We start from the raw sequence: 25,850 nt of genomic DNA, 5'->3' as shown, positions 1-25,850 counted from the left end.
GAAAATAAGGAATTTTCATTCACATTTTGGCTCTTTTGAATTTGTAATTCAACATTATTAATAAAAACAATTACGATCGAAATTAGTTTAATCACTCAAGTAAGCAAACATTAATTAAAAAGAGTTAACCGAGTGAAAATAAACACGACTCTACCAAATAACCGAGTCTTCAGAATAAAAACAATTGCCGGCTATCAAAACCTCGCTTTTCATTAGTCACTTGTTATAACCGGCCGCAAACATGAATTTATGACGTGCAGCTTCAATTAGCGAGGTGGGAGGCTTCGCCGGCGCGCCATCTAGCGGCGACGCCGCCCCCCGGCCGGCACACATCGCTTATGAATATGAGGCGTTATGATTATGAAATATGCCCCGCCCCGAATATGGAATATGGAGGAGGGGGGCCCGGCCGCGTGCGAATGGGCGAAGTTTGATTTATGAGACGGGCGCGGCCCCGCCTCCTGTCATAACCGTGTACCTGGTGCGCGCGCGCGCCGCCCGCCGCCCGCCGCCTCGCGCTCAGTCCCGCTTCAGATGGCGACTGGTGCGCCCGGCCCCAGCCCGCGACCGCACTCCCGAGGCTAGAGCGCCGCGAGTGCGAGACAGTGACGCGAGTGCCGTGCCATGCCCCGCCGCTGAACACCATGCCGCGCGTCAAGCCAGCCTGCGTCCGACGCGTCTCCATCGGTACCTAACTCACTTACGATACACACACAGTGACACCGTGATTCGATAAGTTTAATAACACACGATGATTCAGTTAGCGACAATAAAATTCGGCATCCAGAGAGTGAGCACTAAAACTCGGTTGCAGCGCGGTGAGTAAACAGTGCAGTGAATCCCCACACTCCACGGCCCGTTGCCGCTCGTAGAAAATATTTCCACGGGCTCTCGTTCAACTAGCAGTGTTAAGTTTTCGTGCTCGGGAAACGTAGTCGGGAAAAGCGGTTTGTGATTAAGTTTTCAATGGACCCCGGAAGAATCACGGTATAAAATGCGCGGATTTAAGGTAAACCAATCAATCTAAGTTTAAAATAGGCCTGAAGAAATTACAAGCCAGAAAATGAAATTTTCTTGGCATTTAGTGACTCTACATTTTGTAAATAAACGGTTTTTAAACCGATTCAATATGGAAACTAAACTAAACGAGTAAAAACTGAATGAAAATATTTAGCTTCCTAATAGTGAAGTTAAATACGTTTTTGGTTAATTATTGACAATGTCCTGTTGTAATAAAAAGCAGGCCAGGTCAAAGAAAGTTACATAGAGTCAGTGAAATTTATTGTGATTTCTATGTTCACATAAAACATCCCTAATAAGTTCTACATCTAGACGTCTATGAGGTAGCATTTAATAAAAATCACGTTTTATTGCAGTAGCTAATAGAACTTAATTAATAAACTCTTCCGGGTTTTAAAGATATTTTAATTGCCAATTGTCTCTACATATAATGAGCGACTGAATTCTATGACTGTAAATTACAAAATACACAATTAAAAGAATTCAGAAAGAACAACATCAATTTATCATTTTAACTTTGGATGAAAAGCTCTTTAATTGTTTCAACATTTCCGGAAGAAAGCTTGTAAAAATGTTTGGGCATAAGTTATGTGTTTGTAATATTGTAAATGATGGCTTACAGTTATTTACAGTACAGTGAGCTACGTGATTTACAGTCGCATTCTCGCCTAAAATATTTTGAAGGTTTTATACGCGGTCCAAGACGAGACCCGCTGGCTTTTATTAGAATGACACACTGTCAAATTTTATTATTACGACCGCTACATCGCCGCTTATCTCATTGCTAGTTTTATGAGTGCTCTATAAAATATTAAGAGACGTTTTATCTGCTAACGATTGAAATAACCTGCCCGTTCATATTCTTATGAAATATATACGACTGTTTGTTTGTCGCACTAATAAATTCGGAAAACTCGTTATTGGTCCGGTTCTCTTCGGTACTTAAAATAAAAGATTGATATGCATACTGCGTCCATTTGCCTTGAATGATGAATAATAATTAAATTTTATGTTTGAAATATAGACTTTCTGTAAGTAGATTAATTAGATCCGACTCACAATTATAACGTCTCAACAGTTTAATGGTTTTTATATTTTATACATCCTACCATTAATGTTCTCATTTGTTATTATTTGTCATTGTCTACGGGTTACCTTAATTTGATAGGTGTTTACAGTTCATATTTATTACACTGCAATTATTATTATCAGTCTTTTATTTTTCGGAAACAATATCATCATTTTTACGTTAAAAAGCACCTGTAAGGATATGATAGCTAATAAATTACAGGTGTAAATTACTATCTTACAATTTGAAGGTTGAGTAATTCAAAATCGATTGCAATTAGTTGACTATGACTACACCTTACATGCACAACTATTGTTACCTGTCCATTTTGAAAAATATGCGCATCGGTTTGAAGTTATCATGAACAGGTCCGGGAAGTATTTTGGGCAAACATTGTGTAACCATTGTTACGCGGGCGGCACGCGGGAACAATGACACTTTTGTGGATTTCCAGCGAATCTGCGTAGCGCGGCTGCTCGGCCAGCGTTTGAGCCGCCGGCACACCGCCACAAACGCCACTAATCCTTCTCCTTACAAATAAACACTAAACACCGGCATCTCGCTACAAATGAGACATTTAATCCCTCACCGCAACATTACCCCGGATTATGGGACTGTTTTGTGTCGGTGCTCACTTTTTCGCTCACATTTCAAAACATCATACAACTAGACAAAAAAGGGTCCACCTGAAACGAATAGCACGCGGTTTTACTTCGAATAGCCCGTGTTTTTACTTTCGAAAATCCGAATACTTATGTCGAAAACAAATAAAAACATCGCACATAAAATATTAAAGCGGAGAAAGTTTGATTTGAGCCAAGCGAATTTTGAGTTGTAACGTTAAATATGTAATTTCTATGATGATAGCCCTATTAAGAGGTGGGGCACTTCTGGCTATCTTAATCGCTTTACAATATGAATAACTGACAATTCATGAACAGCATGATAATTTATGGGATATTAAAAACTTTCTATTTTGTTATTTGGCCCGTCCATTCCCATACCCCATAGTACCCAGATAAGTCCATATCTATTAATTATTTATAATATGGTACACAGTATAAAATCAGGTGCTGTATCATAGTCAGTTTTAAAAAGAATAAATTCTAATACTTATGTCTGTAATCGGTATTGAATTGTTAATATGAGGTAACAAAGCAAATAAAAAATGCTAATATTCGAGGTGAACCTGGAAACAGCCAAAGGTCGATCGTTGCACCCTTGGCACATAATAATATAATACTAACTTACGTATAATTTCATTAGAATAACTTTTAAACAATAGAGGGCAAAAAACAGACAAGCACAGAATGAACTTTGATACAAAAACCAAATAAATAAAATATGATAATCAACTGATTTGAATTCTTTTATGATTACCTATTTTTAACAATGTTTCATTTCCTATTTCCTGCCTTTGGAAATATGTATCTGTATGTATCTGCCTCTATCTATTAAAGGAATAGGTAACAAAGATTTATAATAATCATCTGTAGGAAATCAATGCTAGGCCTATTCACTTCTATTACACGAGATATTTAAATTCATTTTTGCGTGACGTATTAAAATTATTTAAAAATATTATAAAAGCTTCAGAAAGCTCGTTCAGAAATTATTGTCACGTAGGTTTAGTCTTTGAATGAAAAATAGCAAAAATAATGATTTACTTCCACTACTACCTGTTTGCAAATTATAAAAGATAAAATTAGCTACAATTGAAAAACAGTCACATTAAAATAAAATAAAAAAACTTGTTCGAAAAAAATTCTAGGTTGATCATCTTTTTATTTACTTTTATTACCTTGGAGACAATAAAAGTATGAAAGACATAATAATAGAATGTCAAGAACCATTAGGGGTTAAAAAAACTTATCAAAAGTCTCACAAAGTGAACTTTGAAGTGATAAAGCCCGTCAGAAGAGCCGTAAAAATTATCTAATTATTTTATAAAAAATATACCTATCAAAACATTCGTCATAAACTGACTTGTAACTGAGGGATAAAATATTAATAGACAATTAGTAGTAAATTATAATCGTATTGTGTTTGTTATTTTATTTTTACTTTATTGCTTTGTTATAACAAAAAAAATATAAATACTTTTCACCTTTTATGCTCTATGGGATGCCATTATAAACATAACGAAATCAGGGCTAAGAATTATTTGTCACTTAGGTGGACTTGTTTAAAATAATCTTGAAAGCTGCTTGAAGAAAGAGAGCTTTTTCTACAAAGAACTATTTTATTTTCAATAGTATTTAGGCTCTACTTCACCAAATCAGTATTTAAAGGAAATAATTATAATAAATATTTAACAATTTTGTGTCGAGGTTTCCATCTTGTTAACACTGAGTCATTATTTGGGAACGTTTATCAATTTAGTTACTTGATAAAAGTTTAAAAAAAATCCGTTTTAAATACTTTTGATAAAAATTAAATTAATATTCGTTTAACCAAGTAATGAAATATAATATATACCTATTACATATTTAAAAAAACTTTAAACAGGTACCTATTTAATGACGATGCACGATGTTATGTTATAATTGAGAAAAAAAAAAGGCTGTAACAGTAAAATATTAAATTACTACTGAACTTAATTAATTGGCTAACACACCAACTTTTAAAATACCTAAACCGTAGTATCCCATTTGTATAAGTCACAACTCCAATTACCGACATAAAAAACGACAATTCACATTTCTTATTTAATCAATAGGCATAATAAATGACGTCTCAACTGTATAGAGCTAGACATGCAAATAATTATTATCTCAAATGCCAGTTCAATTCAACAGTTCAAACGTTACTTAATTGTATCCCAGCTGATCCTTTTACACAACTTTTTTTTTTTTTTTTTTTTTTTATTTAACAACTTAAAGAAAGTTACATTGAGACAATTACATTTAGATAGCTTTAAAAACCACTAGGGTTTGATGTAAAGCTAACGAGTTTGCAGTGGGTACATTCACAATTTCACATACAATTACATAAATACAGCATAAAAACATTTTAATATTGTTACAATAGCTTTAGGAAATAGTCCTTCAGCTTATATTTAATATAACTGAGCTACCGTTGCGTCTCGCCAAAATGATAGAGACATCGGCCGCACCGTTTACCTCGTTTCGTCTAATCCTACAACTGGCGACATCTATTGTCGAATAGCGGAACCCCATATTCTCGGTATCTCGTAACTTGAGCTTTGTGGAGTGGAAGCTTTCTATTCTAAATACTCGCAATCATTCCACTTTATGGTATAAATAAATTGTTTTAGAATATTGTTGTAGTTCAAATAATTTTACGTAATAAAACAGAATGGACTAATATTTTTATGCTACCTGTTTAAACCAGATTTAGTTTATGTTATTACGGTTCAAACAACCTGATCTGATTTTACAAACACGATATTATTTCTTATACGTTTAATACTCATTGCACAACACACTGTACACCATTACACCACATAATCGCTTATCTAACTGTACTCGTATTTAAATAGTTAACAGAACATAAAATTTATAGCATGCAATCGCACAATTTAAACTAAAATAAATGAGGGGAAAGTAACACCTTTCCTGAAATGTAGTCCGTTAACCCAGGGGTATTAACAATGCGTTTCATTGTTCTAGGTGAGAGTTCCGGATCGTGTTCGGAGGAAGAAATAAACAATGCGTCGGATGAAGTCAGAGATCGGCCTGAGACGCACATGTGTCCGCGCTGCCAGGAACAGTTCGAGAGCCTTCACGAGTTTCTGTATCACAAAAGGCTTTGTGATGAGAAAGCGCTTCAAATGGGGGAAGAGCGTATGCACTCCGACCCCGAGGAGATGGTCGTGTCAGGGGATGAAGAAATGGATGGCCCCAATAAAAGACTAGAACAAGTGAGGCGGCATAGACAAGATGCCGAAAACAACAATAGCCTCGAAGATGGCGAGGCTGAAGTCCCCGAAGCTGACGTGCCACCGGTCGGTCTGCCATTCCCCGTTGCTGGCCACGTCACTTTGGAAGCGTTACAAAATACGAAAGTAGCCGTAGCACAATTCGCTGCTACTGCAATGGCGAACAACGCAGATAATGAAGCAGCCCTACATGAGCTAGCTGTATTACAGAGCACGCTATTTACATTGCAACATCAACAAGTATTCCAACTTCAATTGATACGCCAACTACAAAACCAGCTTTCGTTAACACGACGAAAAAGTGACCAGCAGAGTCCTCCGCCGAGTGACCCGGAGCCGATGATCCCTGTGCCCACCGCTCGATCGCCGTCGCCGCCGCGTCCGCCACGGGAGCCAACTCCTGCTGCACCCACTCCTCCCTCTAGCCAAAGCTTGCCCTCAACCCATGCGCATCTCACTCCCAAAACGGAACCTCTCTCAGTTCCCAAACTTCCAACTTCATCTCCCCCCATGATGACACATCCGCCCTATAGCTCCATATCGTCATCATTAGCGTCATCGATCATCACGAACAATGATCCACCGCCGTCCCTAAATGAACCAAACACGCTAGAGATGCTACAAAAACGAGCACAAGAAGTATTAGACAATGCTTCGCAAGGATTACTAGCGAACAATCTTGCCGATGAACTAGCTTTTCGAAAATCTGGAAAAATGTCTCCTTACGATGGAAAATCTGGTGGACGTAACGAACCTTTCTTCAAGCATCGCTGCCGATACTGTGGAAAAGTTTTTGGAAGCGACTCGGCGCTACAAATTCACATTCGTTCTCATACTGGTGAACGACCCTTCAAATGCAATGTATGTGGATCTCGATTTACGACCAAAGGAAATCTCAAAGTTCATTTCCAAAGACATACTGCAAAATTCCCTCATGTAAAAATGAATCCTAACCCGGTTCCAGAACATTTGGATAAATATCATCCACCATTATTAGCACAACTATCACCGGGGCCGATTCCCGGCATGCCACCTCACCCACTGCAGTTTCCCCCGGGTGGACCAGCTCCCTTCCCGCCAAGCTTGCCGCTTTACAGGCCACCGCACCATGACTTACTGCCACCGCGTCCTCTTGGAGACAAACCTCTTCCACCCCATCCACTTTTCGCAATGCGAGAAGAACAAGATGCTCCGGCTGATCTCAGTAAACCCTCTGCGCCGAGCCCTTCTCGATCTTCATCCGAAATTAAGTCTGAACCCCAAGACGAAGAAAGCCATCGAGATTCCAGTTTTGAAGAAACTGACCGTGTGTCACCCAAACGCGAACCCGAAGAAAATGAGACTGCACAAGACGCTGAACAAGATAGATATCCCTCAACGTCACCGTACGATGATTGCAGCATGGACTCAAAGTACAGCAACGAAGACCAAATTGGCAGAGAAAGTCCACACATGAAGCCCGATCCAGACCAACCGGAAAATCTCTCAAGTAAGAATTCACCGATATCTGGGCCAATTTCAATAGCAACGGGACTTCGTACTTTTCCTACATATCCTCTATTTCCTCAATCTCCACCTAGCAGTATATCCTCGGGTTGTATTACTCCTTTCAATATGCACAACATCGTTGACGGCGACTTGTCTAGGGACCCTTTGTATTATAATTCTTTGTTACCGCGGCCGGGTAGTAATGACAACTCGTGGGAAAGTCTAATAGAAATAACTAAAACATCGGAAACATCAAAATTACAACAAATGGTAGATAACATAGATAATAAACTTTCAGATCCTAACGAATGCATAGTATGTCATCGTGTACTTTCATGTAAAAGTGCCCTACAGATGCATTATCGAACGCACACTGGTGAAAGACCTTTCCGATGTAAATTATGTGGCCGTGCGTTTACGACCAAAGGTAATTTAAAGACACATATGGGCGTTCATCGCATAAAGCCCCCCGCTCAAATGCTACATCAATGTCCAGTTTGCCACAAGAAATTCGCCGATCCTACGATTTTACACCAACATATACGTCTACATACCGGTGACCGCGTTAACGTTCCTTACGATCCGACACGCAATATTGAAATTAACGGTTTTCCATCATTGAACAACGGGCCCGACGTCAACGATTATCCTTACCGTCCCGTGCCACCTCCCCTGTTCCCCACCCCGTCCACTCCCGGCGACCGACGGGCGGACTCCCGCGGGACCGACGATGAGAGCGGCCGGGACGAGCGCGATCCCGCTACTCGGGAGTTCGACGACTACTCTGATATGAAGGATCGTCGAACTTCGCCGCTCTCCGTCTGCGCCTCGGCGTCCGAATGCGAAGTAAAAACCATCACCACAACGGCTTCCCTCCCATCGGCGACAGGTTCGGAGAGCGGGCGGAGCGCGCGCGGCTCGCCGCCGTCGCCGGCGCTGTCGGCGCTGTCCACGCCGCCGCGCCCGCCGCCGCACTCGCCGCAGCCGTCGCCGCCCGCGCCGCTAGCCGCGCTCGGCGCCCTCGGCGGCTCGCCCTTCAGCCCGCTCGGACTTGCGTTCCCTCCCGCAGGTATGCGCTAGCGGGACCTTATATTTTCGTCCGCCCCGGTCGCCCAAACTTCCACTCCTTCAATTTCAACCTCGACCAACACTAATACCCTTTCGATACCGGGCGCTCGAATACACGTTGAAAGTTAACAATTGAACAGTTATGTCTCGAAGAAACTTGACAGTCATCCATTCTTCTACAGTGTAATCGTGCGTTCCGACCTTGCAATTAGTGACATTGAGTTAGTATTGAACGGTGGATTTATTTGTGTACAGTGCGCGGCAACACAACGTGTAACATCTGCTACAAGACGTTCGCCTGCAACTCGGCGCTCGAGATTCATTACCGGAGCCACACCAAGGAACGACCTTTTAAGTGCACAGTCTGCGATCGCGGTTTTTCTACAAAGGTATGTCACGCATCTTTCTTTACACCCGAGAGATATTTAGCGTCCATTCCAGTTAGCGTCGATGCCTTTTGATGTAGAGCGAACATAGGAATCACAATGCCACTAAAATGATAATCATGTAAAGACGCGTAATATTGAGTGAGTTTGGCTGCAGGCCAGTTCATACTTTATTGTTACGCAAATAGCATAGAGAACGTGTTTACGATATATCCGCTAATTTCCTCAAAATCTATGGCAGACTCATTGACATTGAAGTCGTTTTAAAGTCTTATATTGTGAGCGTGAGCAATTTTACATACATTATTAATTCATGTACCTACTGAAACAATGTAATGTAAGTATTGATAAAGTACATGAGTGCCTAAGTTCGCGCTGGGTAAACAAGAGGGAGGAGGTAGTGTCGAAGCGAAGTTAACGCTAGACAACGGCAAGTTCGGTGCAGCGCGGAACTTCGCGTACACTCCGCTAGTCTGGTTTCATTTTATCCAAGTTTCGGTGCATTAATTTTGCAAGTGGTAATTACTGCTCGCTAGTGGACACAAGTTCGCGTCGCGTCTTGCGAGTGCCGTAATTGACAAGCAACTCCGCAAACTTGTAGGCTCGTTTGCTTCGATTTAATCAAAACTGTGCGGTCGCTTAGGTGTTGTTTACCCTCGGTGAACTTACGCTGAAATTTGAACTTGCGAACATCCGAATTCCTGGAATATTCGAGCGGGAATACGGGGAATTTAGAATCTCTATTAATTGTCTCGCTGAAGATTATTACTTTGTATTCAAAGCGATAGGTATAAGTAGATGCTCTAGGTATTTTGGGTATTCTGATAGGACTACTTATTCGATTTTATGTATATTATATAGCTTAATAGCACTGGATACTTGATGTGTTATTTCTTTATTTCTAAACCATGATACCAAAAGTATAATATTATAAGAACAAATAATATTTAACTAGACTTCAACGTTATTCTACCAACTGCCAACCGCGCAGCCGGAAATGTTTCGGTTCATTTGACCCAAAGAACCTTTCAACTACCAATTTATGTCCACGAAAGTAAACAGACGTTTACAATGGTATAAAATACGTGAAAGTCGCTACCCATGGCTCTATAACTTGGCATCCTGGAGTTTTTGACAATTCATATAAGATATTTTATGTGTTACGGGCTCAAAAGTGTAATAAAAAGATACTTAATAACTACAAAACATCAATTTACTATTGAAATTCTTGATCTAAAACTTCAACCTCGACAATGTTACTAATGTTCAACTAAGTGACTTACTTATTCATTGTTCTGATAAAAAGAAGAATGACTGTAATAATTGCAACATATTAATTTAGTTGAAGCAATTATAATTAGGTACAATAAGTTGTTTATAAAGTGGGTGTAAAATTTACACTAATGCGATTCATATAATATAGATCATAACATAATAGTGTAAGTAGTCATCATTAATTGCTTACTTAAAATTATACTAATGATATTGCTCTACCTACATTATTATAATAATGGGTATGAACAATCAAAAACATAACATTTGCGCGGCTTAGTACACTCGTACTTGTTATAGTTGAATAACTTTAATCTATTTGATCTACGACGGTATAAACTGTTATTTTAAAATAGTAAAAGCAAATCTTATTGATTGACAATGACATTTTACAATAAAACGAGCTCTAAATTAAAGCAATTACACGCTTGAAGGATTAATTCAATATATAAAATAATAAATAATTGTGGCTAAGTGCATTTTTATAGCGTCCGAGTTTTATACTCAGTTCGGCCAATATTTCAAGCGCATAAAGTTAGGCTGCGCTGGCGCACCGCACTCGCGTCGCGCCACAAAAATGATAAGTCATAAAAACAACGTCACGGAAAACGATCGGAATATTAATTCATGTCGTAAAATATTTATTGCTTATAAATCCTTGAGCCTTTACCTACGCTCCTCGTCATAAAAAGATTATTTATGCTTGACAAAGTAACATTTTTCGTATGTTACCGAAAGTGTCCAGCGCTTATCAATAAAATATAGGTTATTTACGACGGAACCGCTGTGTAAAGTTTAAAACCGCAGTGCGATGCCATCGTTCTGGCAACTTTAATTAAGTTCTCTGATAAATATACCTACAGTTAAGTACCTATGATTTACATTCGTAGTGACCCAAAATCCCAGATAACTTCAGCCAGTTGCAATAAACATGCGTGCGTACCATTTAATACAGGTAAATAAATGCTCGCCTCGTACATGCTTGTCGCACGATAATTGTAAATGTTCCTTGCATTGCTATGGTGAAAGTTTCCTTATGAACATCAAAGTATAGATATCTCTTTATAACTTGTATGCAAATATATTACAATAAACAATAAAAATAATAAAGAAAACTTAAAGGACATTATGAAGAAGTGCATATTCCGTATACTCGTATTATTACGTAGCATAGTAGTTACAATAGCTAAGTAAACGGCAATATAAAAATAATGCTTAAGTGAAGCAGCAAATCGAACGCACAGTGTTGAATCGAGAGAACTCTGTGATTGGTTCATGTTTCACCCTGTGCGTCCACGCGCACTGTGAGACCTCATAGTAATGTTTGTGAATACGGGCGTAAGTTAGTACTTACATTTTCAGCAGCTGAAAAGTCAAATAATGATTTTTTTCAGCCTATAGTTAACAGTCTGCTACATGAATAATGAAATTAATGGATGAAACACCTGTTAAATTCATACAAAAAAGAGCTTTTGTGAAAGTTCAAAGTTATGTTTTCCTGCATTTACATGAGTAAAGCACGTTACAAATTAATGGCATTATTAAATGTTATCAATATAAAAATAACGTTTAATATCAGTTGCCCAAGTTAAAACCTTAAAAGCATATTATAAATACTTAACAAAGAAATATCACTTAAAGTTAAGGATATCAATAAAGATTATCAACACATTTTATGTTCGGTTACTTTGACACGTTGCTTGCAACATTTTTCGATGGCCGCCACGTAAAATAAAGCCGTAAATTAAATACGCTTTATAAAAATATATTTTGAAAGGAACAAGAACTTAAAAAAATATTTTTAATGAAGCCTATTTTTGTAAACAGATGGTTTTCACTTAAGTCCTGAATTCTCACATCATATTTTACAAATACCTAAATGAGCTTTATCAACTAATAAAACAATGCATTTGAAATAAAACTTATGTGTTTATTTTAATTCGTGTTATAATTTAGTATCAGTGAACTGTAAAATTAGATTTGGCTAACATGTAACGTCAGTTTCTCTCAAACCACACAAAACCTCTAAATTCTACGGAACCGGCTAATACTCGACCAGTAAAATCTCTTTTATACAACACAACACACAAAATAAGCAATTATGAAATACCTACAATTAGTTGTACGGCACAATTCAGGTAGTTTTATCGCTAGAAAGGAATCTCTTATAGACAACACAGTTGCTCAAAATAACAGGTAGAGACAGTGCATTATTTTAAAGCTTTAAACTAAATATATCAAATTTTTGCAGCAGTTTTGCATATTCGTAATTTTGTACCTACATAAGCTCTGATAAAATAAGTACAAGCGGTACTACGTAATTCAAGAAAATATTTTTTCCAGCAAGTGTCACTTACGAGAAGTAGTCCCGCAACAAAACCTTTGGGAAATTGATCGATTTGTCGCGTCGCCGCGCGTCGTCAGCATTCAATTATAGATATTGAAAGACACGTCGAATAGATTGAAATCTATTTTTATGGCTACCCTGTAAAGCATTGCGAATATTAGAACCGTCGCCTTATCCGCAGTCACACGAATAAGTTCCTAGCTGTGTATCAGAATACGAGCACATTTAAAATTACAATAAGTGTCGCCGACACCCGTACCGACGAAAGTTCACGCGACAAACAATTTTATCGATTATTCCAATCTTAGAACTTTATAGTTACCTACCTACATAGCATCCCGTTTATTGAATCGCGGAACGTGCAGTGTGGAACGCAATCAAATCTGTCAATGCCATCTATTTTAGGATTCAAACCGTACTTCATACAACCCAAGATCCAACAGACTTCAGAAAAACTTACCTACTTACAAATTTTATACACGCTTGTGAATTAATATTAAAAATGTTAAGTAAATCCTAAACTAAATGGCCGTACAATTTTATTATGTAGAGCGCGAGTTATGTCTATAAAATGTTTATGCATTTAATATGTGTGCTTTATCCTATTAAAGTATATCATTTATGCATTAAACTACACCTTTTTGTTGAAATTCATTTAGGCCTATAAATTAAAATACGCCAAATAAGGTTTAGGTTGCCTAATGCGAACTACAGCTCTACATTGCCTAATATAGTTATTAAATATTCAGTGTAGCGTAATTATGCGTCGTTTCGTTAGTAATATCTCAAAATACAGGCATAAGTAAAGGTAACTACCTTTATCCTAATTGACTTAATTTCTAATTACTTATCAAACTTTTTCTCGACTAAATACATTATTATGAAACAGACCTCCCTAATAACGTGATACTCGTAACTTTAAAAAGCTTTATTTTCAGTACAAACATTAATATTGCATTTTTTAAGACATAAACTTTTTGTGGATCAATGACCTTAACTAGTCTGACAGCAAATTTTATCATTTAACTAAAATATGAATCATAAATTAAACTATTTTTGAAAAAGATGAAGTTGAGAGGAATTACTTTTTAAAGATATAACCAAGTTTTTACGAAAAGAAACATAAAAGTAAACAAGAAAATAAACACCCAACTATGAAAATATCAGAAATTAACATTTAATATTATCATAACTTGTGATAATTATCAACATTGCGATGTAGTGTAGGCACGAGTATGTCAACAAAATAATGTAAAGGACAATGTTCGTTCTCCATACATTGTTCGCCTAAAGAACCAACAATTTTGACATATTACTACCCGAAAGCGAAATAATACGATTCTGTGTGTAAGAACAATGATTCCTGATGGACACTTGCCATAAAATTAATGATTAAGAATATTAAATCACAGCGATTTTATAATATGTCGTTTATGACAACATGGCGTCTAATGTATTGTGTGAATGTATGAACACCGATTCGCGAAAAATGTTTTGTATTGTCGTCACGCCGAGTCGCAGCCAAATAGTATAAAATAATAGAACAAGTTTTAGAAATACAACTCGGCATTCCACTTTTACAATATGCCCACATATTGCACGTAAATAAACAACATGAATCGTAGGTTGTTTCCACCCTTGTCATCTGACACATGAAATAAACTCCTATTGTATTATAGATATCGAAGCCGAATCGTATATAATAATAGAATGGGTTTTGGAGATCACTCGGGGTTCCACTTTTATAAAATACCTACATATTACATAAAAATACCACGAATCATGAGTTTTCTTTTCACCATTTACATCTGACACGAGATAACAAACTCCTATCTCCATGACTACCATCGTAGTCTATGCCAAAGACTACAATATTTTAAGCAAGAAGTTTCAAACCTTAGCGGCTACGGTAACCCCTGGGCCACATACATCATGATAACATTCGGTCGACACCGGAACGAAGTCTTGCGATTATGCAAAAAAGCATCGTATTCTAGTGCGGCTATATCACGTTCAACCGGGGTTTTAATTCGACTAAAGTCCTGACTAAAGACTGGAAGAAAATACGCCGCATTGTATGAGCACTTCGTGTTCGTTAAAGCGGCTTCAGATCTAGAGCCCACATAGTTTTCTTTCCAATAATATCCGCAAGTAGCGCTGCATGATCTTTACAACAAAAACGGCAATAGTTATTAAGGTGCCAAAATTATATGATTACTTTGGCACGGTATTATACACGTGCGAAGATTTGTCATTTTCATTCATTTCTTCATCATCATCATCATTTCAGCCACAGGACGTCCACTACTGAACATAGGCCTCCCCCAATGACTTCCACATCGCACGGTTGGTAGCGGCCTGCATCCAGCGCCTTCCCGCTACCTTTATCAGGTCGTCGGTCCACCTTGTGGTGGGTTGACATTGCAGAATATGACTTTTGATAGGTTCATCATAGAATTCGGCGGGGATATCCTCACGGAGGAAGTTCGTAAAAGGGTGGAACAAGATCTTATAATAATGCAAGGCCGAAGCTGTTACGCGCGTGCTCCTACGTGTAATCCGGCGAGTATGCAATAAATAGTAATGTCTGGTAAATAGTGGTAATACGTATCGTTCGTTCGTTCGTTTCAGCCGAAAAGACGTCCACTGCTGGACAAAGGCCTCCCCCAAGGATTTCCACGAAGACCGATCCTGCACCGCTCGCATACAGGCACCTCCCGCGACCTTCACCAGATCGTCGGTCCACCTAGTGGGAGGCCTGCCCACGCTACGTCTTTCGGCTCGTGGTCGCCACTCAAGAACTTTCCTGCCCCAGCGGCCATCAGCTCTACGAGCTATGTGCCCCGCCCAGTCTATGTCTGTATGCGCTACGATTACAGGGTATCATTTTGCATAGTCGCAAGACTTCACTCCGCTGCTGTCAAATCAATGTCGCATAATGTTATCGCAATGTGTGTGGCCCTTGGCCAAATCACAGAAGCCTATGCGAAGAAAGAGCACTTGAATGACAATAAAAATCTGGGTTACCATTTTATAAGATTTCCTCACTATTGAGGGTAACAAAGTAACATTAATAATCTAGCCATTAATTACATTTATTACCTATACGAGAAAGTAAAGCAACATGCGGTTTTATTTTAATTTGTAAAATATTAAACCCCTCATATTTGTAACAGTTTGTTCCAAGTTTAGTTTTACTGTTTTGTTAACAGTATTGCTGTTTCAGCTGTCACTGTGAAGCTTTGGGAAAATAAATAAATAGAAAAAATATTAACATAAATATTTATTTAAGTTTTTATGTTCATTATCATAATATGCCAATTTAAGTTACACTGTGTGACAGTCTTTGACACTAAACAAACTCTTCAGCTTAATAATACCTACCTACAGGGCGTTTTTATAGTTACTCTTGCTGATGAAACAAGAAGGGTTGATTCTACTACTGAAATACAACTACTTTTCTTACAGGACCAATATCAAATTCTCAAAAAAATTCACATCCTCGTGATGGTGATAATTTCTATGGAGAGGTTTTTTTATATTCGGTCTCTTGGGATAAGTTATTCCATTTGAGCAGTAGAATTAATCCTTTTTATTCGATCACATATAAAAACAACACAAGTGTTTAGGAAAACTTCTTCTTTGGTATGGTATCACTACGGAGTTATAATGTCGGCAACTCTGTATCACTGACTTGTAACTTTCAAACAGCATGAATAATAAGGGCACCACATTGGTTTTCTTTCTGAAAAAAGGCTTTCAGTTTTAGTACTAACCCTTTAGCACTATTTCATTGAAATAAAAATACAATAAACGCACAGAAGACTGAAATTGAGTCAACTGACGTGACATTTATAATTTGTTGACATTATGACAGTTTGACAAGACTAGGGATTGAAAAAGTTTTAATTGAAAAAGTAAAATGACAATTTATTAAAACGATTCACATGGATATAATCGATTAAAAATATTTATAAAATGTTCTGATACTTGCCTGTAGCGATTATCCAATCCTGGTTTCTACTGAAAAACTACCTCGTGGCAAGATTTTAATAAAATAATAAAATCTTTATCTTCTCTTTCACAATCTATAAAAGTTCATTTGGTCTATTATTATACATGTGCTATGAATGAGGGTTTTCGCGATTGAAAAATCCGCGAGATGGCAATACGTAGACGCGAGGTCCAAATGCTGCATGATTGGTGGATATCTGTCAATGTCATGTCAAAAATAACCAATCATGCAGCATTTGGACCTCACGTCTACGTATTGCCATCTGGCGGATTTTTCAATCGCGAAAACCCTCATTGGCATAGATTATGAGAGACTGGCAACTATACTATAGATGACCCACGCTGAACTGTCCCACCAAACTCAATGACAGGGGGGCGCTACCATCGTTCAACTATATGGTTTCCAACATGGCAAAAATCTGAACCAGCGATCCGGTATTGACGGTGGCGCCCCACTGTCAATGTCATCGACAGGACAGTCCAGTATTTTGGAACTATAGGTTGATATCAGGTGATCCGTCTGCTCATTTGCCTCCTGTCACATAAAAAAAAAATATATGTCGGCGCCGGACACAGATGCTGCAAATGATTATTGATGATTAATAGTACCAATCTTAATATTATGTTATCTGTATAAATCTGTAGAGCGGAAGGTTTGTGATTCCTAAACGTAACACCCGACTGATGCGCAGAAAAAGATAACTGTCATTCAGTTGTGTCATGTCAAGTGTGAGCAGGCGGCTGCGAGGTTATCTAGGAGAGCGTGTTGAGTTTGGTGGAACGTTAAATTGTAGGAAAAGTGATTGTCGACCATCCAAGATATTATCTCCTTGCCCGTTAACCCACGCCTATGGAGATTCCACCCCTAGAGTTCCTTCTGATAGAGACCTAGTGCCTTTATATATATGTTTCTCACACTTCAACTGGCATTGGATTCAACATCGGATTCTGACACTTTTACAGTTATGATACCATGAATATCAGTTTATGGTCCTAATTATTTTTATTTTATTTACGACCTTCGACCAGTTGGACACTTTAGATATCTTCTTGTAATAGTGTCAAACTGTCAATATCTTTTTAGCTTTTAACGCAAATCTAGTCTTCAAAGCAGTTTAATCGATTTATTTTATTTTCAAAATCGATATTTTATTGTCTATGATGGCCGCAGGAACATCACTATACATGGACTCCCAGCAATAAAGTACGGTAATGCCTCGTACAGATTTTATCGGCAAAAATTATGGAACTTGATAGGTTTTAGACCATGCCACGCACCAAAACGTCCGGAAGTTGTAATAGTATTATAGAATAAACGTTAAAAGACTTATTTATTTAATTTTTCAATGCTTAAGTGTCCATTAGAATGAAAGGGTGCTTAATGTATTAAAAAAAATAGAAAATAATTATGATGGGTTAATGTTTTTGGGCGGTTTTTTAGGCGGTTTCTGACAATGTCCTTTATACGACGCAAATACGTGCCACCAAACTGTTTTATTATAATACCAACTAATAGAGACATTCGCGTATTACCATCAAATATCAATCCACAATAAGATAACAAAAGCTGGTTGGTATTAAACAAATATTATGGCATTTTAACGACTAAGTTCACTTTATTAATAAAAACGTCATCGACGCATACGAATTGCCGTTTAAGCCGACATCTAAAGTTCTTGATACCTCATGGCCTCATATTTTAATACAAATCACCATTATTTAAAACCAGCATTATTAATGTATAGGTTTACTTCTGCAATAGTCTGCCCTCATTTATAAATCATTCAAATTACCAATGCCACTATAACTTAAATAATTAGATCAGTATAGATGAATAACTCGATTTTATCACGACGATATCGTCGTAAAAATGGAAATAGATGGAAGATTTTCCGGATATTGCTTAATATTTTATTTTCCAAAGATTCTTATAAAGATAATAAATATTTGTTAATCAAATGTGATTTTAATATCATTAAGGTTTTGACGACACTGAAATTGTTAGGTAACATCAACATTTAGAAGAAGCGTAACCTATCAAAATCGAAAAATTATCCTACTTACAATAAATTAAAAGTTAACTCATTGTAGGTTAACCTATTACTTTTTAATTATTTCATAAAATAAATGATAAGGTTACTGATTTTTAGCAGGATTGTATCTTGGATTTTCTTTTAGTGCCTACCACAAAATCTTGAAACACATCAGTTGCTATATCGTAGGTGTAAGTAGAGTATTATAAGCAAGATTAAATGCAATTAAAACACGTTCTAAATGCATAATTATAATGAGCTAAGAACTTGAAATTATTGTGTTCCTATTCGCTCAGAAAAAGGCTTTAAATCGCATCGAACTTAGCACCCTACTCAAAATGTATTTTTCGCATGTTCGTAGTATAGCCCTTTTGATCCACTCCCCATTCATTGTATGTGTGTTGGACTACACTCTGTAGGGTTGCCTCCAATTAGAATTTGAGTAAAGTGTTTTAGATTTTTAACTATTTGTCCACGTAATGCCCATCTTACCTATTCCCTGTGTGTTTGGACATGTTACACTTTCATAGAGTTGCCACCGAAATGTAATTATTTTAGAATGTTTAATAAGATTGTTTTTGATGTTCTGTTGTTTCCTAAGGTGGCAACTCGATGGTTGTGTAACATTGCGTGTGTTTGTGGTTCCAGAGCAGTGGCGGCGGTTGCCGCTGCGGTAGGCGCGCGCGCGCACCCCGCGCTCCGCACGCCACTGCTTTGGATTTCTGGAACGCCTTCGTCTATCCGGTATGAACGGGCGACGCCTGACCGACCCTTTACTTTACACTAGTTTCACGCCCGTATTCACAAACGATGCTTGCTTAAGTGAAGCAGCAAATCGAACGAACAGCGTTGAATAGAGCTCTGTGATTGATTCGTGTGTCACCCTGTGCATCTACGCGCACTGTGAGACCTTATAGTAAAGTTTGTGAATACGGGCGTTAAGCTTCTAGCACACAGCTGGCATGAGTGTGGCGCAACTTCAGCACACGGCGTGACGGTTTTGTACAACTGTAAACAATAATTTACTGTCTACATTTTGTAGTAGAGTGGTCCGTTGTGGCTGACAATGGCTACATTATGCCCACTGTGCTGAGGAGTAGCTTCAAAAATGCATAATAAGTTACATAGTACATAACATACATATAAACATAGGGATAACTCTACATTATTGGCCAATTTAAATCCAACGTTCAATCTAAAATTCATCTTTTAATATAATAATTAAAAAACTATTAACGTATTTTCTATTGGGGAGAAAATATTATTCATTTTGGGTAAACTTATCGAACTTTTTGACAGAGAGAAGTGATATGCTCTAAACAATTTAGATCCAAATAAAAAAAGTCGACTCATCGATAAAATCTTATTAGTTCAGAAATTCAAAGAAACGACATAAATAAAAAAAAGAGATAAGGCTCTACCTACCTACAGGCTAAGCTGCTTTAAGTACCTCATCTTTGTTACCTACCAATTTGTTCATCTTTATATTATAATTGTAATTATGTGCGTAAACTAACACCATATTATGGCTTTATCTAGCTTGTTGTCTTGTTTTTTTGGAATGTGTATGTATATTTTATGTATACGTGTATTTTATAATAATGTTCATGTATGCAACTTTAATTTTATCACTCGTACCTTTTGCTTCAACATTTTGTGTAATGAAAGGGAAAAGTAGAAGCAACGTTGTCAGCAGTCATCTGATATTTATAACACCATTAATTGATACTTATTGACATATTAGACTCATCATTTCTAAGAAATATTTCACATTAGCTAACAACATGTCATACCAATTAACTGTTATTTTGAATAATTTTACTCATTATCAACAGATTAAATCTAAATGTAAACAAGTTTATGAAATATAGAGTGAGAATTTCAAACATACAGAGTGTTTCTACAAATGGATGACTAATTAAAAAGTCTTGAATAAGTATAAGACAAAAACGCCTAGAACTTTCCGTAATATTGATGACTCATGAAACCACTTTATGTAAAACATGAAAAACAGTGAACCTGATAAATAAGCTTAATGTATTTAATCTCCACTTAATGTTCGGTCGAAACAATACACCCTGTATGTGAATCGCGAGCAGGTAATAAAAATCTCGTGTCAGAGAGCAGCCTTACAGGCAATCGGTATCATTGGGACTAATCATAATTTATGCGCAAGCGATTTAAATTCATCAAGTCCAAAAGTAGAGCTGATTAAAATTATAGAAACAACGAAATAACGCGATCACTTATGCTTTTATTGTCAACCGTTATTTTATCGTTGGCAGAGATTTTAAATAATATTGAATTATTAATTAGAAATTAATTATTTCAATATTAAATGACTTAAACTTTCAAATAACCCACTGCTTTAATAATATAGAGCCTTTCTCTCAATTTGGCAAAACATTTCCATATTTTAGACTGGGTTGCACCATCTTACTTTACTATAACACACGTGAAGTCTGTCAAACAACGGTTAAAAGACTGTCAAACTCCATACAATAACACCGGCTATGGTTGTACTTATGGTTATAGTAAGGTGGTGCAACTTAAAGCCCTCGCCCACGGCGACTTTTTGTAGCGAATCAGTCGCGCTGCTGTAGCGCGTTAGTAGCACCACAGATAATATAATACTAGTAGCGCATTGGCATCACTTCTGTAGTGCGTTGCAAATGCGACTAGCGCGCGTTAGTAGCGATGCTGTCGCGCGCAAAAGTCGCCGTGGGCGAGAGCCCTTAGATTTAGACACTAATCAATACAATCACTACACGTCAAAAATTCAATCACTAATTTCTCTATCTTTGCAGGGCAACATGAAGCAGCACATGCTGACCCACAAGATCCGCGACATGCCCCCGGGCTTCGACAAGGGCCCCGGGTCCGCCCAGGGCGATGAGCCCCGCGAGCCCAGCCCTGACAGGCGCTCGTCCCCAGACAAGATGGACCTGAAGCGGTCCCCGCCAAGGCATCCCCCGCCGATGTCCCACCCGTCGCCTATCGATATGCCACCGATGCCGAAGCGACCGAGCAGTAAGTTACCTATTTTTGATCCTTAATGCTCTTCTTCTAAAAACAAAAGACATCAATAACCCAACCCAACGGTGAACCCCGCCGCTGAGGGTGAATCGCCACTCGTAAAACAAGCATATTTAGCCTACCACGAGGGGTACTTTAAAAAAATGTCGCATTCGCATATTAATGCACCAATACTGCATACAAAAGTGACAAGCTAAACACCGTTACATCTTGTAGTAGTACCTAAAATGCGATTTTGTCACCTTTAAATCTGCTGGTAGCAAATCATTATCGAATAAATCTAGTATCTCTAGAGTGCAGATGCATAAAAAGCAAAACTTATGCATCTACGAGTACTCTGGATACCTACAAAGTATGTATTCTGGAGGAAGAGAAAGTAAATTTCATTACGTTAAAGAGACAATGACATTTTACAGCTAGACTCAAATCAAAAAGCTAAAAATGGGCATAAAATGTTAACCACGCAATCCCTCTACTTAGACGCGCTATTACACACTCCGCTAAATTGAGTGGTCCAGTATGCGAGGAACGCGCTCCTATAGCACTTAGTTATTCGCCTAACAAGCTCACAGAAGGCAGCACTCGCCTTACACCTCTCGATTTGCATGCCCTCAATACTTTTTTCCCTCCTAAATATCAATCAGTTCGCTTATGAAGTAAACACGGTAACTTTTAGCATACCACCCGTCATTTATAGGGACAAACTGCCATTAACTGTATAATTTGCATAGGCATCGAGCTTGTTACATGTTGTAATCACAACTTTATCTATCTTGAAATCTAAAAAAGCTTGCATAAATTGAGAGATTTACAGTTATTTTTGCGGTGTAATTTAATTTGTGTATTTTTTACAGTACCAAGTGGTCCGACTCACCCGCCGCTGCCGGCGTCGTCCAAGCATTTATGCGGGGTGTGTCGCAAGAACTTCTCTTCGTCGTCAGCCCTGCAGATCCATATGCGCACGCACACCGGTGACAAACCGTTCCGTTGCGCGGTCTGCCAAAAAGCTTTCACCACCAAAGGGAACCTAAAGGTAAATATTTTATGAGAGAAACTCACCATTGCTCGTCCAAGTTTTCTAGCCAACGAGACACGACCTGTTACATATGTAATGATCGCGTGCAACTAAAAGCATATCTTGATGACGCAATCCTGTACAATGTCTTGTAATTCACTGTTTAGCTACCTAGTTTCTTTTAATTTACATTGGTATGATTAACGATGCAGTTTTGTCAACAAATGTAGGGTAGTCGTTAATGTAACTAAAGATAACCATTAGGTAATTTACATGCGGTCTTATTAAAGAGTCCGCCAGTGCCCTATTGGCATCGAAACCTTTATGCCGTTTAACCAAATGTAATTATTTCAAAAGTTTATTGCCGTAAACTACTATTCATTTCCTTTGTGTAATAAGGACAGATAACGCTATGGTGCAAAATCGTTGAATGCGTCATTCTTAGAAACAGAGTCAATGTTTGTACATAAATAATACTGAACCGATAGATTTATGAAGATGACGAAATACGTAAATTGGTTTTAGGGAGATTTTATTTATGGCAATCAGTCTATTATTTTCAAATAATTCAGTCTGTCAGTAGTGAGAATATACCGATTTATAAAAAAAAAACCGTTCTGTTGACAAGATCCAGAGCAAAATATGCGCATACACATTACCTAACCGATCACTCAACGTCAGGTATTCATGGACAAATTATGACTGTCGGGAATGTCTAAATTCGTGTCGTCGTTTTTGTGTCATTTATCTTCAATTTAAATGTTTGTTTATCAGGTGCATATGGGGACGCACATGTGGAGCGGGGGCGCCTCGAGGCGGGGGCGCCGCATGTCGCTGGAGCTGCCGCCGCGGCCGCTGCACGAGCCGCACGACCTGCTGCGGCGCCCCGACCTCTTCTACCCGTACCTGCCCGCGCCTTTCCTTAACGGCATGCAGCAGAAGGTACGTTACATGTTTGTGCGCCCCTAGGTGTTGTTTCTAATTAGTTATTTTGAGAATCTAAAACATATGATTTCATTAACATTACCAAAACCTACCTTCAACTAACCTCTGGTTCTTTTCCTCCAACAGCTGAATGAAATATCAGTGATACAGCAGAGCGCGGGCCAGAACGGCGTAGCTGGAAAGTTCCCGGGACTGCTCGGGTTCGGCGCGTTCGGAGGAGCCCGCCCCGGCGCGGCGTCGCCTTTGGAGCGACCTCCGTCACTAGAGGGCGGTGATGAGCGCCAGGCCGCCATGCGCGAGCTCGCCGAACGCGGCCGAGAGCTCGCCGAGCGCAGCCGGCAAATGCGCGAGGAGAGCGAATACCGCTCGCCGCCCGCGCACGCGCCGCACGCACCGCCGCCCGCGCAAGGCTCCCCGCCCGCGCCCCACCACCCCCACCCCCTCGCCTCGCTCCCGCCCCCCGCGCGCACAGAAGGCCTCACCGTCTAAACCTTCGACCCCCCAACATTCCATAACCGGCGGACGGCGTCACCTCGAGTGTCATGTTAATATTGTACAAAATTAGTAGCGTTTATGAAAATAAGGGACTGATAATTTACGACGAAGCGAGTGTCTGTTGTAGCATAATGTGCAAAGTGTAGTGCTATGTAACGAATTGTTATTCCACGTGTTTCATACGCCTAGTATTATTGTTAAGTAACTTATATGCACGAGTACGGGCCTGGGGCAATCGGGGGCTCGCAGGAGCCCCACGTTTATGTCATTACTCTGTGATAGTGCACATTTTAGAGGCTGTGTCTTGTGTACTGGACGGCGTTTGGTAGAGACTATCGGATTATCTATCTATCACCTATCTTAGATGCAGTCTAATGTGCTATGACATCAAAAATTATTAAATTATCCCAAAAATTAATTAAAGTATCTTATACCTATATCTTTTAATGTAAATAAATTGTATAATAGTGATGATGAGCGTAAATAGTATATATTTCAATTTAAATTGTAATAAAAATATATTATTATTGTAACTATGCAACTACAACTGGAGGGCGATATGCATGATTTTTGACTCCACATTCCAACCAAATGTATCGGTTATAAAAGGAGAACTGCTGGCTTGAAGTGATTGATGTACTCCAAATATCATTGTTAGACCTATCTCCTTTTGCCACCAGTAGGTGTGTACCAACTTTTATGGAAATTCTAAACCTACTTACTATTTGATATGCCTATGTGTTAGGCGTTCAATAGATACATTTAATTATTGTAACAGAGGTTAATGACATATTCATATCATGTAAATTAAAAAAGTATTTGCATTTGAGGTCTATATAGTTGTAAGTATTTAGAGTCATAGCTATAATGTTGCTTTAGAATATTTCAACATATCTTTGTAAAGAGAGCGACTGGTGTAAGGCAAAGTATGACTTCTTAAACTTAAACGATTATTAAGTAGTTTCGCCGGCACTCTCTGACTGACCCAAACGTGTCCATATGAACATTTCTTTCCAAATGTGCATTTTATCAATGCTTGATTAGTCGCGATAGTCGGTTTGATACTAAGTTTACACTGAATTACTTTCATAAAGTGTTTTATATTTTGATTACATAAGTTGTCTGTGTATAAATGTCCTACTAAATTATTTATAAATCATGCATACACTCTTAGTATTAAACGGATGCTTGCGGGCGATAGGCCTAGCGCAACAATTTAGTTGTCTAGAATAAACTTTCATAGCACCTACAAGTTATTAATTTTCAAGTTGCAAATAGACATTAGAGAGTAGTATTAGTCATGAATATGATGTGTCATGTCATGTCAGTATAAATAATCATTGTAAATTATTAAATGTTTATGTAAATGTCCAAAAAGTATTCAAATTATTTAAAAAAAAAACAATTATTATAATAATTTCTTTTTTGTTTTCCTTTCCCTGTCACCTGCCTCCCTTTTTGTTTTGTTTGCAAATTTTTACATAACCAGGATGAATGAATGACAAACACTTTAACAGTGACGTCAGATCAACTCCGAAATTCGTATCATACATTTTTTATCCAGGAAATGAGATCCGAAAGATATTTATTCATTACTTTTTCTCACTCGTCAATGTTAAAAAATCAAACTGTTTACCTACTTAGTGGCAAATTGGGCTAAAATTTTAGTGATTTAAAATCTTCCCTGAAGAGAATTTTACTGATAGTGAACTAAAAAGCACAGCCCGTAAACTTGAGCGTATATATTTGCCAAACCTACAT

General features: G+C 38.2%; 1 protein-coding gene across 5 annotated transcripts; it reads left to right on the top strand.

Annotated features, from left to right (window-relative positions):
• Positions 1-542: 542 nt before the first annotated feature.
• On the top strand, positions 543-25,506 carry LOC135087828 (homeotic protein spalt-major-like). 5 transcript variants are annotated; one of them, XM_063982638.1, is made up of 9 exons: positions 543-687; positions 5,722-7,479; positions 8,368-8,547; positions 8,802-8,935; positions 19,247-19,342; positions 21,406-21,628; positions 22,489-22,667; positions 23,424-23,591; positions 23,721-25,506. In XM_063982638.1, the coding sequence occupies exons 1-9, from the start codon at positions 645-647 to the stop codon at positions 24,081-24,083; spliced, it is 3,144 nt and encodes a 1,047-aa protein (XP_063838708.1). In that variant the 5' UTR covers positions 543-644; the 3' UTR covers positions 24,084-25,506. The 5 variants fall into 5 exon arrangements, with proteins under 5 accessions (XP_063838708.1, XP_063838707.1, XP_063838710.1 ...); XM_063982637.1 differs by lacking the exon at positions 543-687 and adding an exon at positions 709-818; XM_063982639.1 differs by lacking the exon at positions 543-687 and adding an exon at positions 934-1,009.
• Positions 25,507-25,850: the final 344 nt, after the last annotated feature.

Source organism: Ostrinia nubilalis, chromosome 3, assembly GCF_963855985.1.
Source record: "Ostrinia nubilalis chromosome 3, ilOstNubi1.1, whole genome shotgun sequence".
Taxonomy (NCBI): domain Eukaryota; kingdom Metazoa; phylum Arthropoda; class Insecta; order Lepidoptera; family Crambidae; genus Ostrinia; species Ostrinia nubilalis.
Note: the sequence above shows the minus strand (reverse complement) of the source record. Positions and strands in the feature narration are given on the sequence as shown.

Excerpts from the sequence above, each read along its gene's own strand:
- LOC135087828 (XM_063982637.1), top strand. The coding sequence starts at position 752 with ATGATTCAGTTAGCGACAATAAAATTCGGCATCCAGAGAGTGAGCACT. Across the intron at positions 19,343-21,405 it reads GGAACGCCTTCGTCTATCCG|GGCAACATGAAGCAGCACAT; the intron begins GTATGAACGGGC and ends CTATCTTTGCAG. Across the intron at positions 21,629-22,488 it reads GATGCCGAAGCGACCGAGCA|TACCAAGTGGTCCGACTCAC; the intron begins GTAAGTTACCTA and ends TATTTTTTACAG.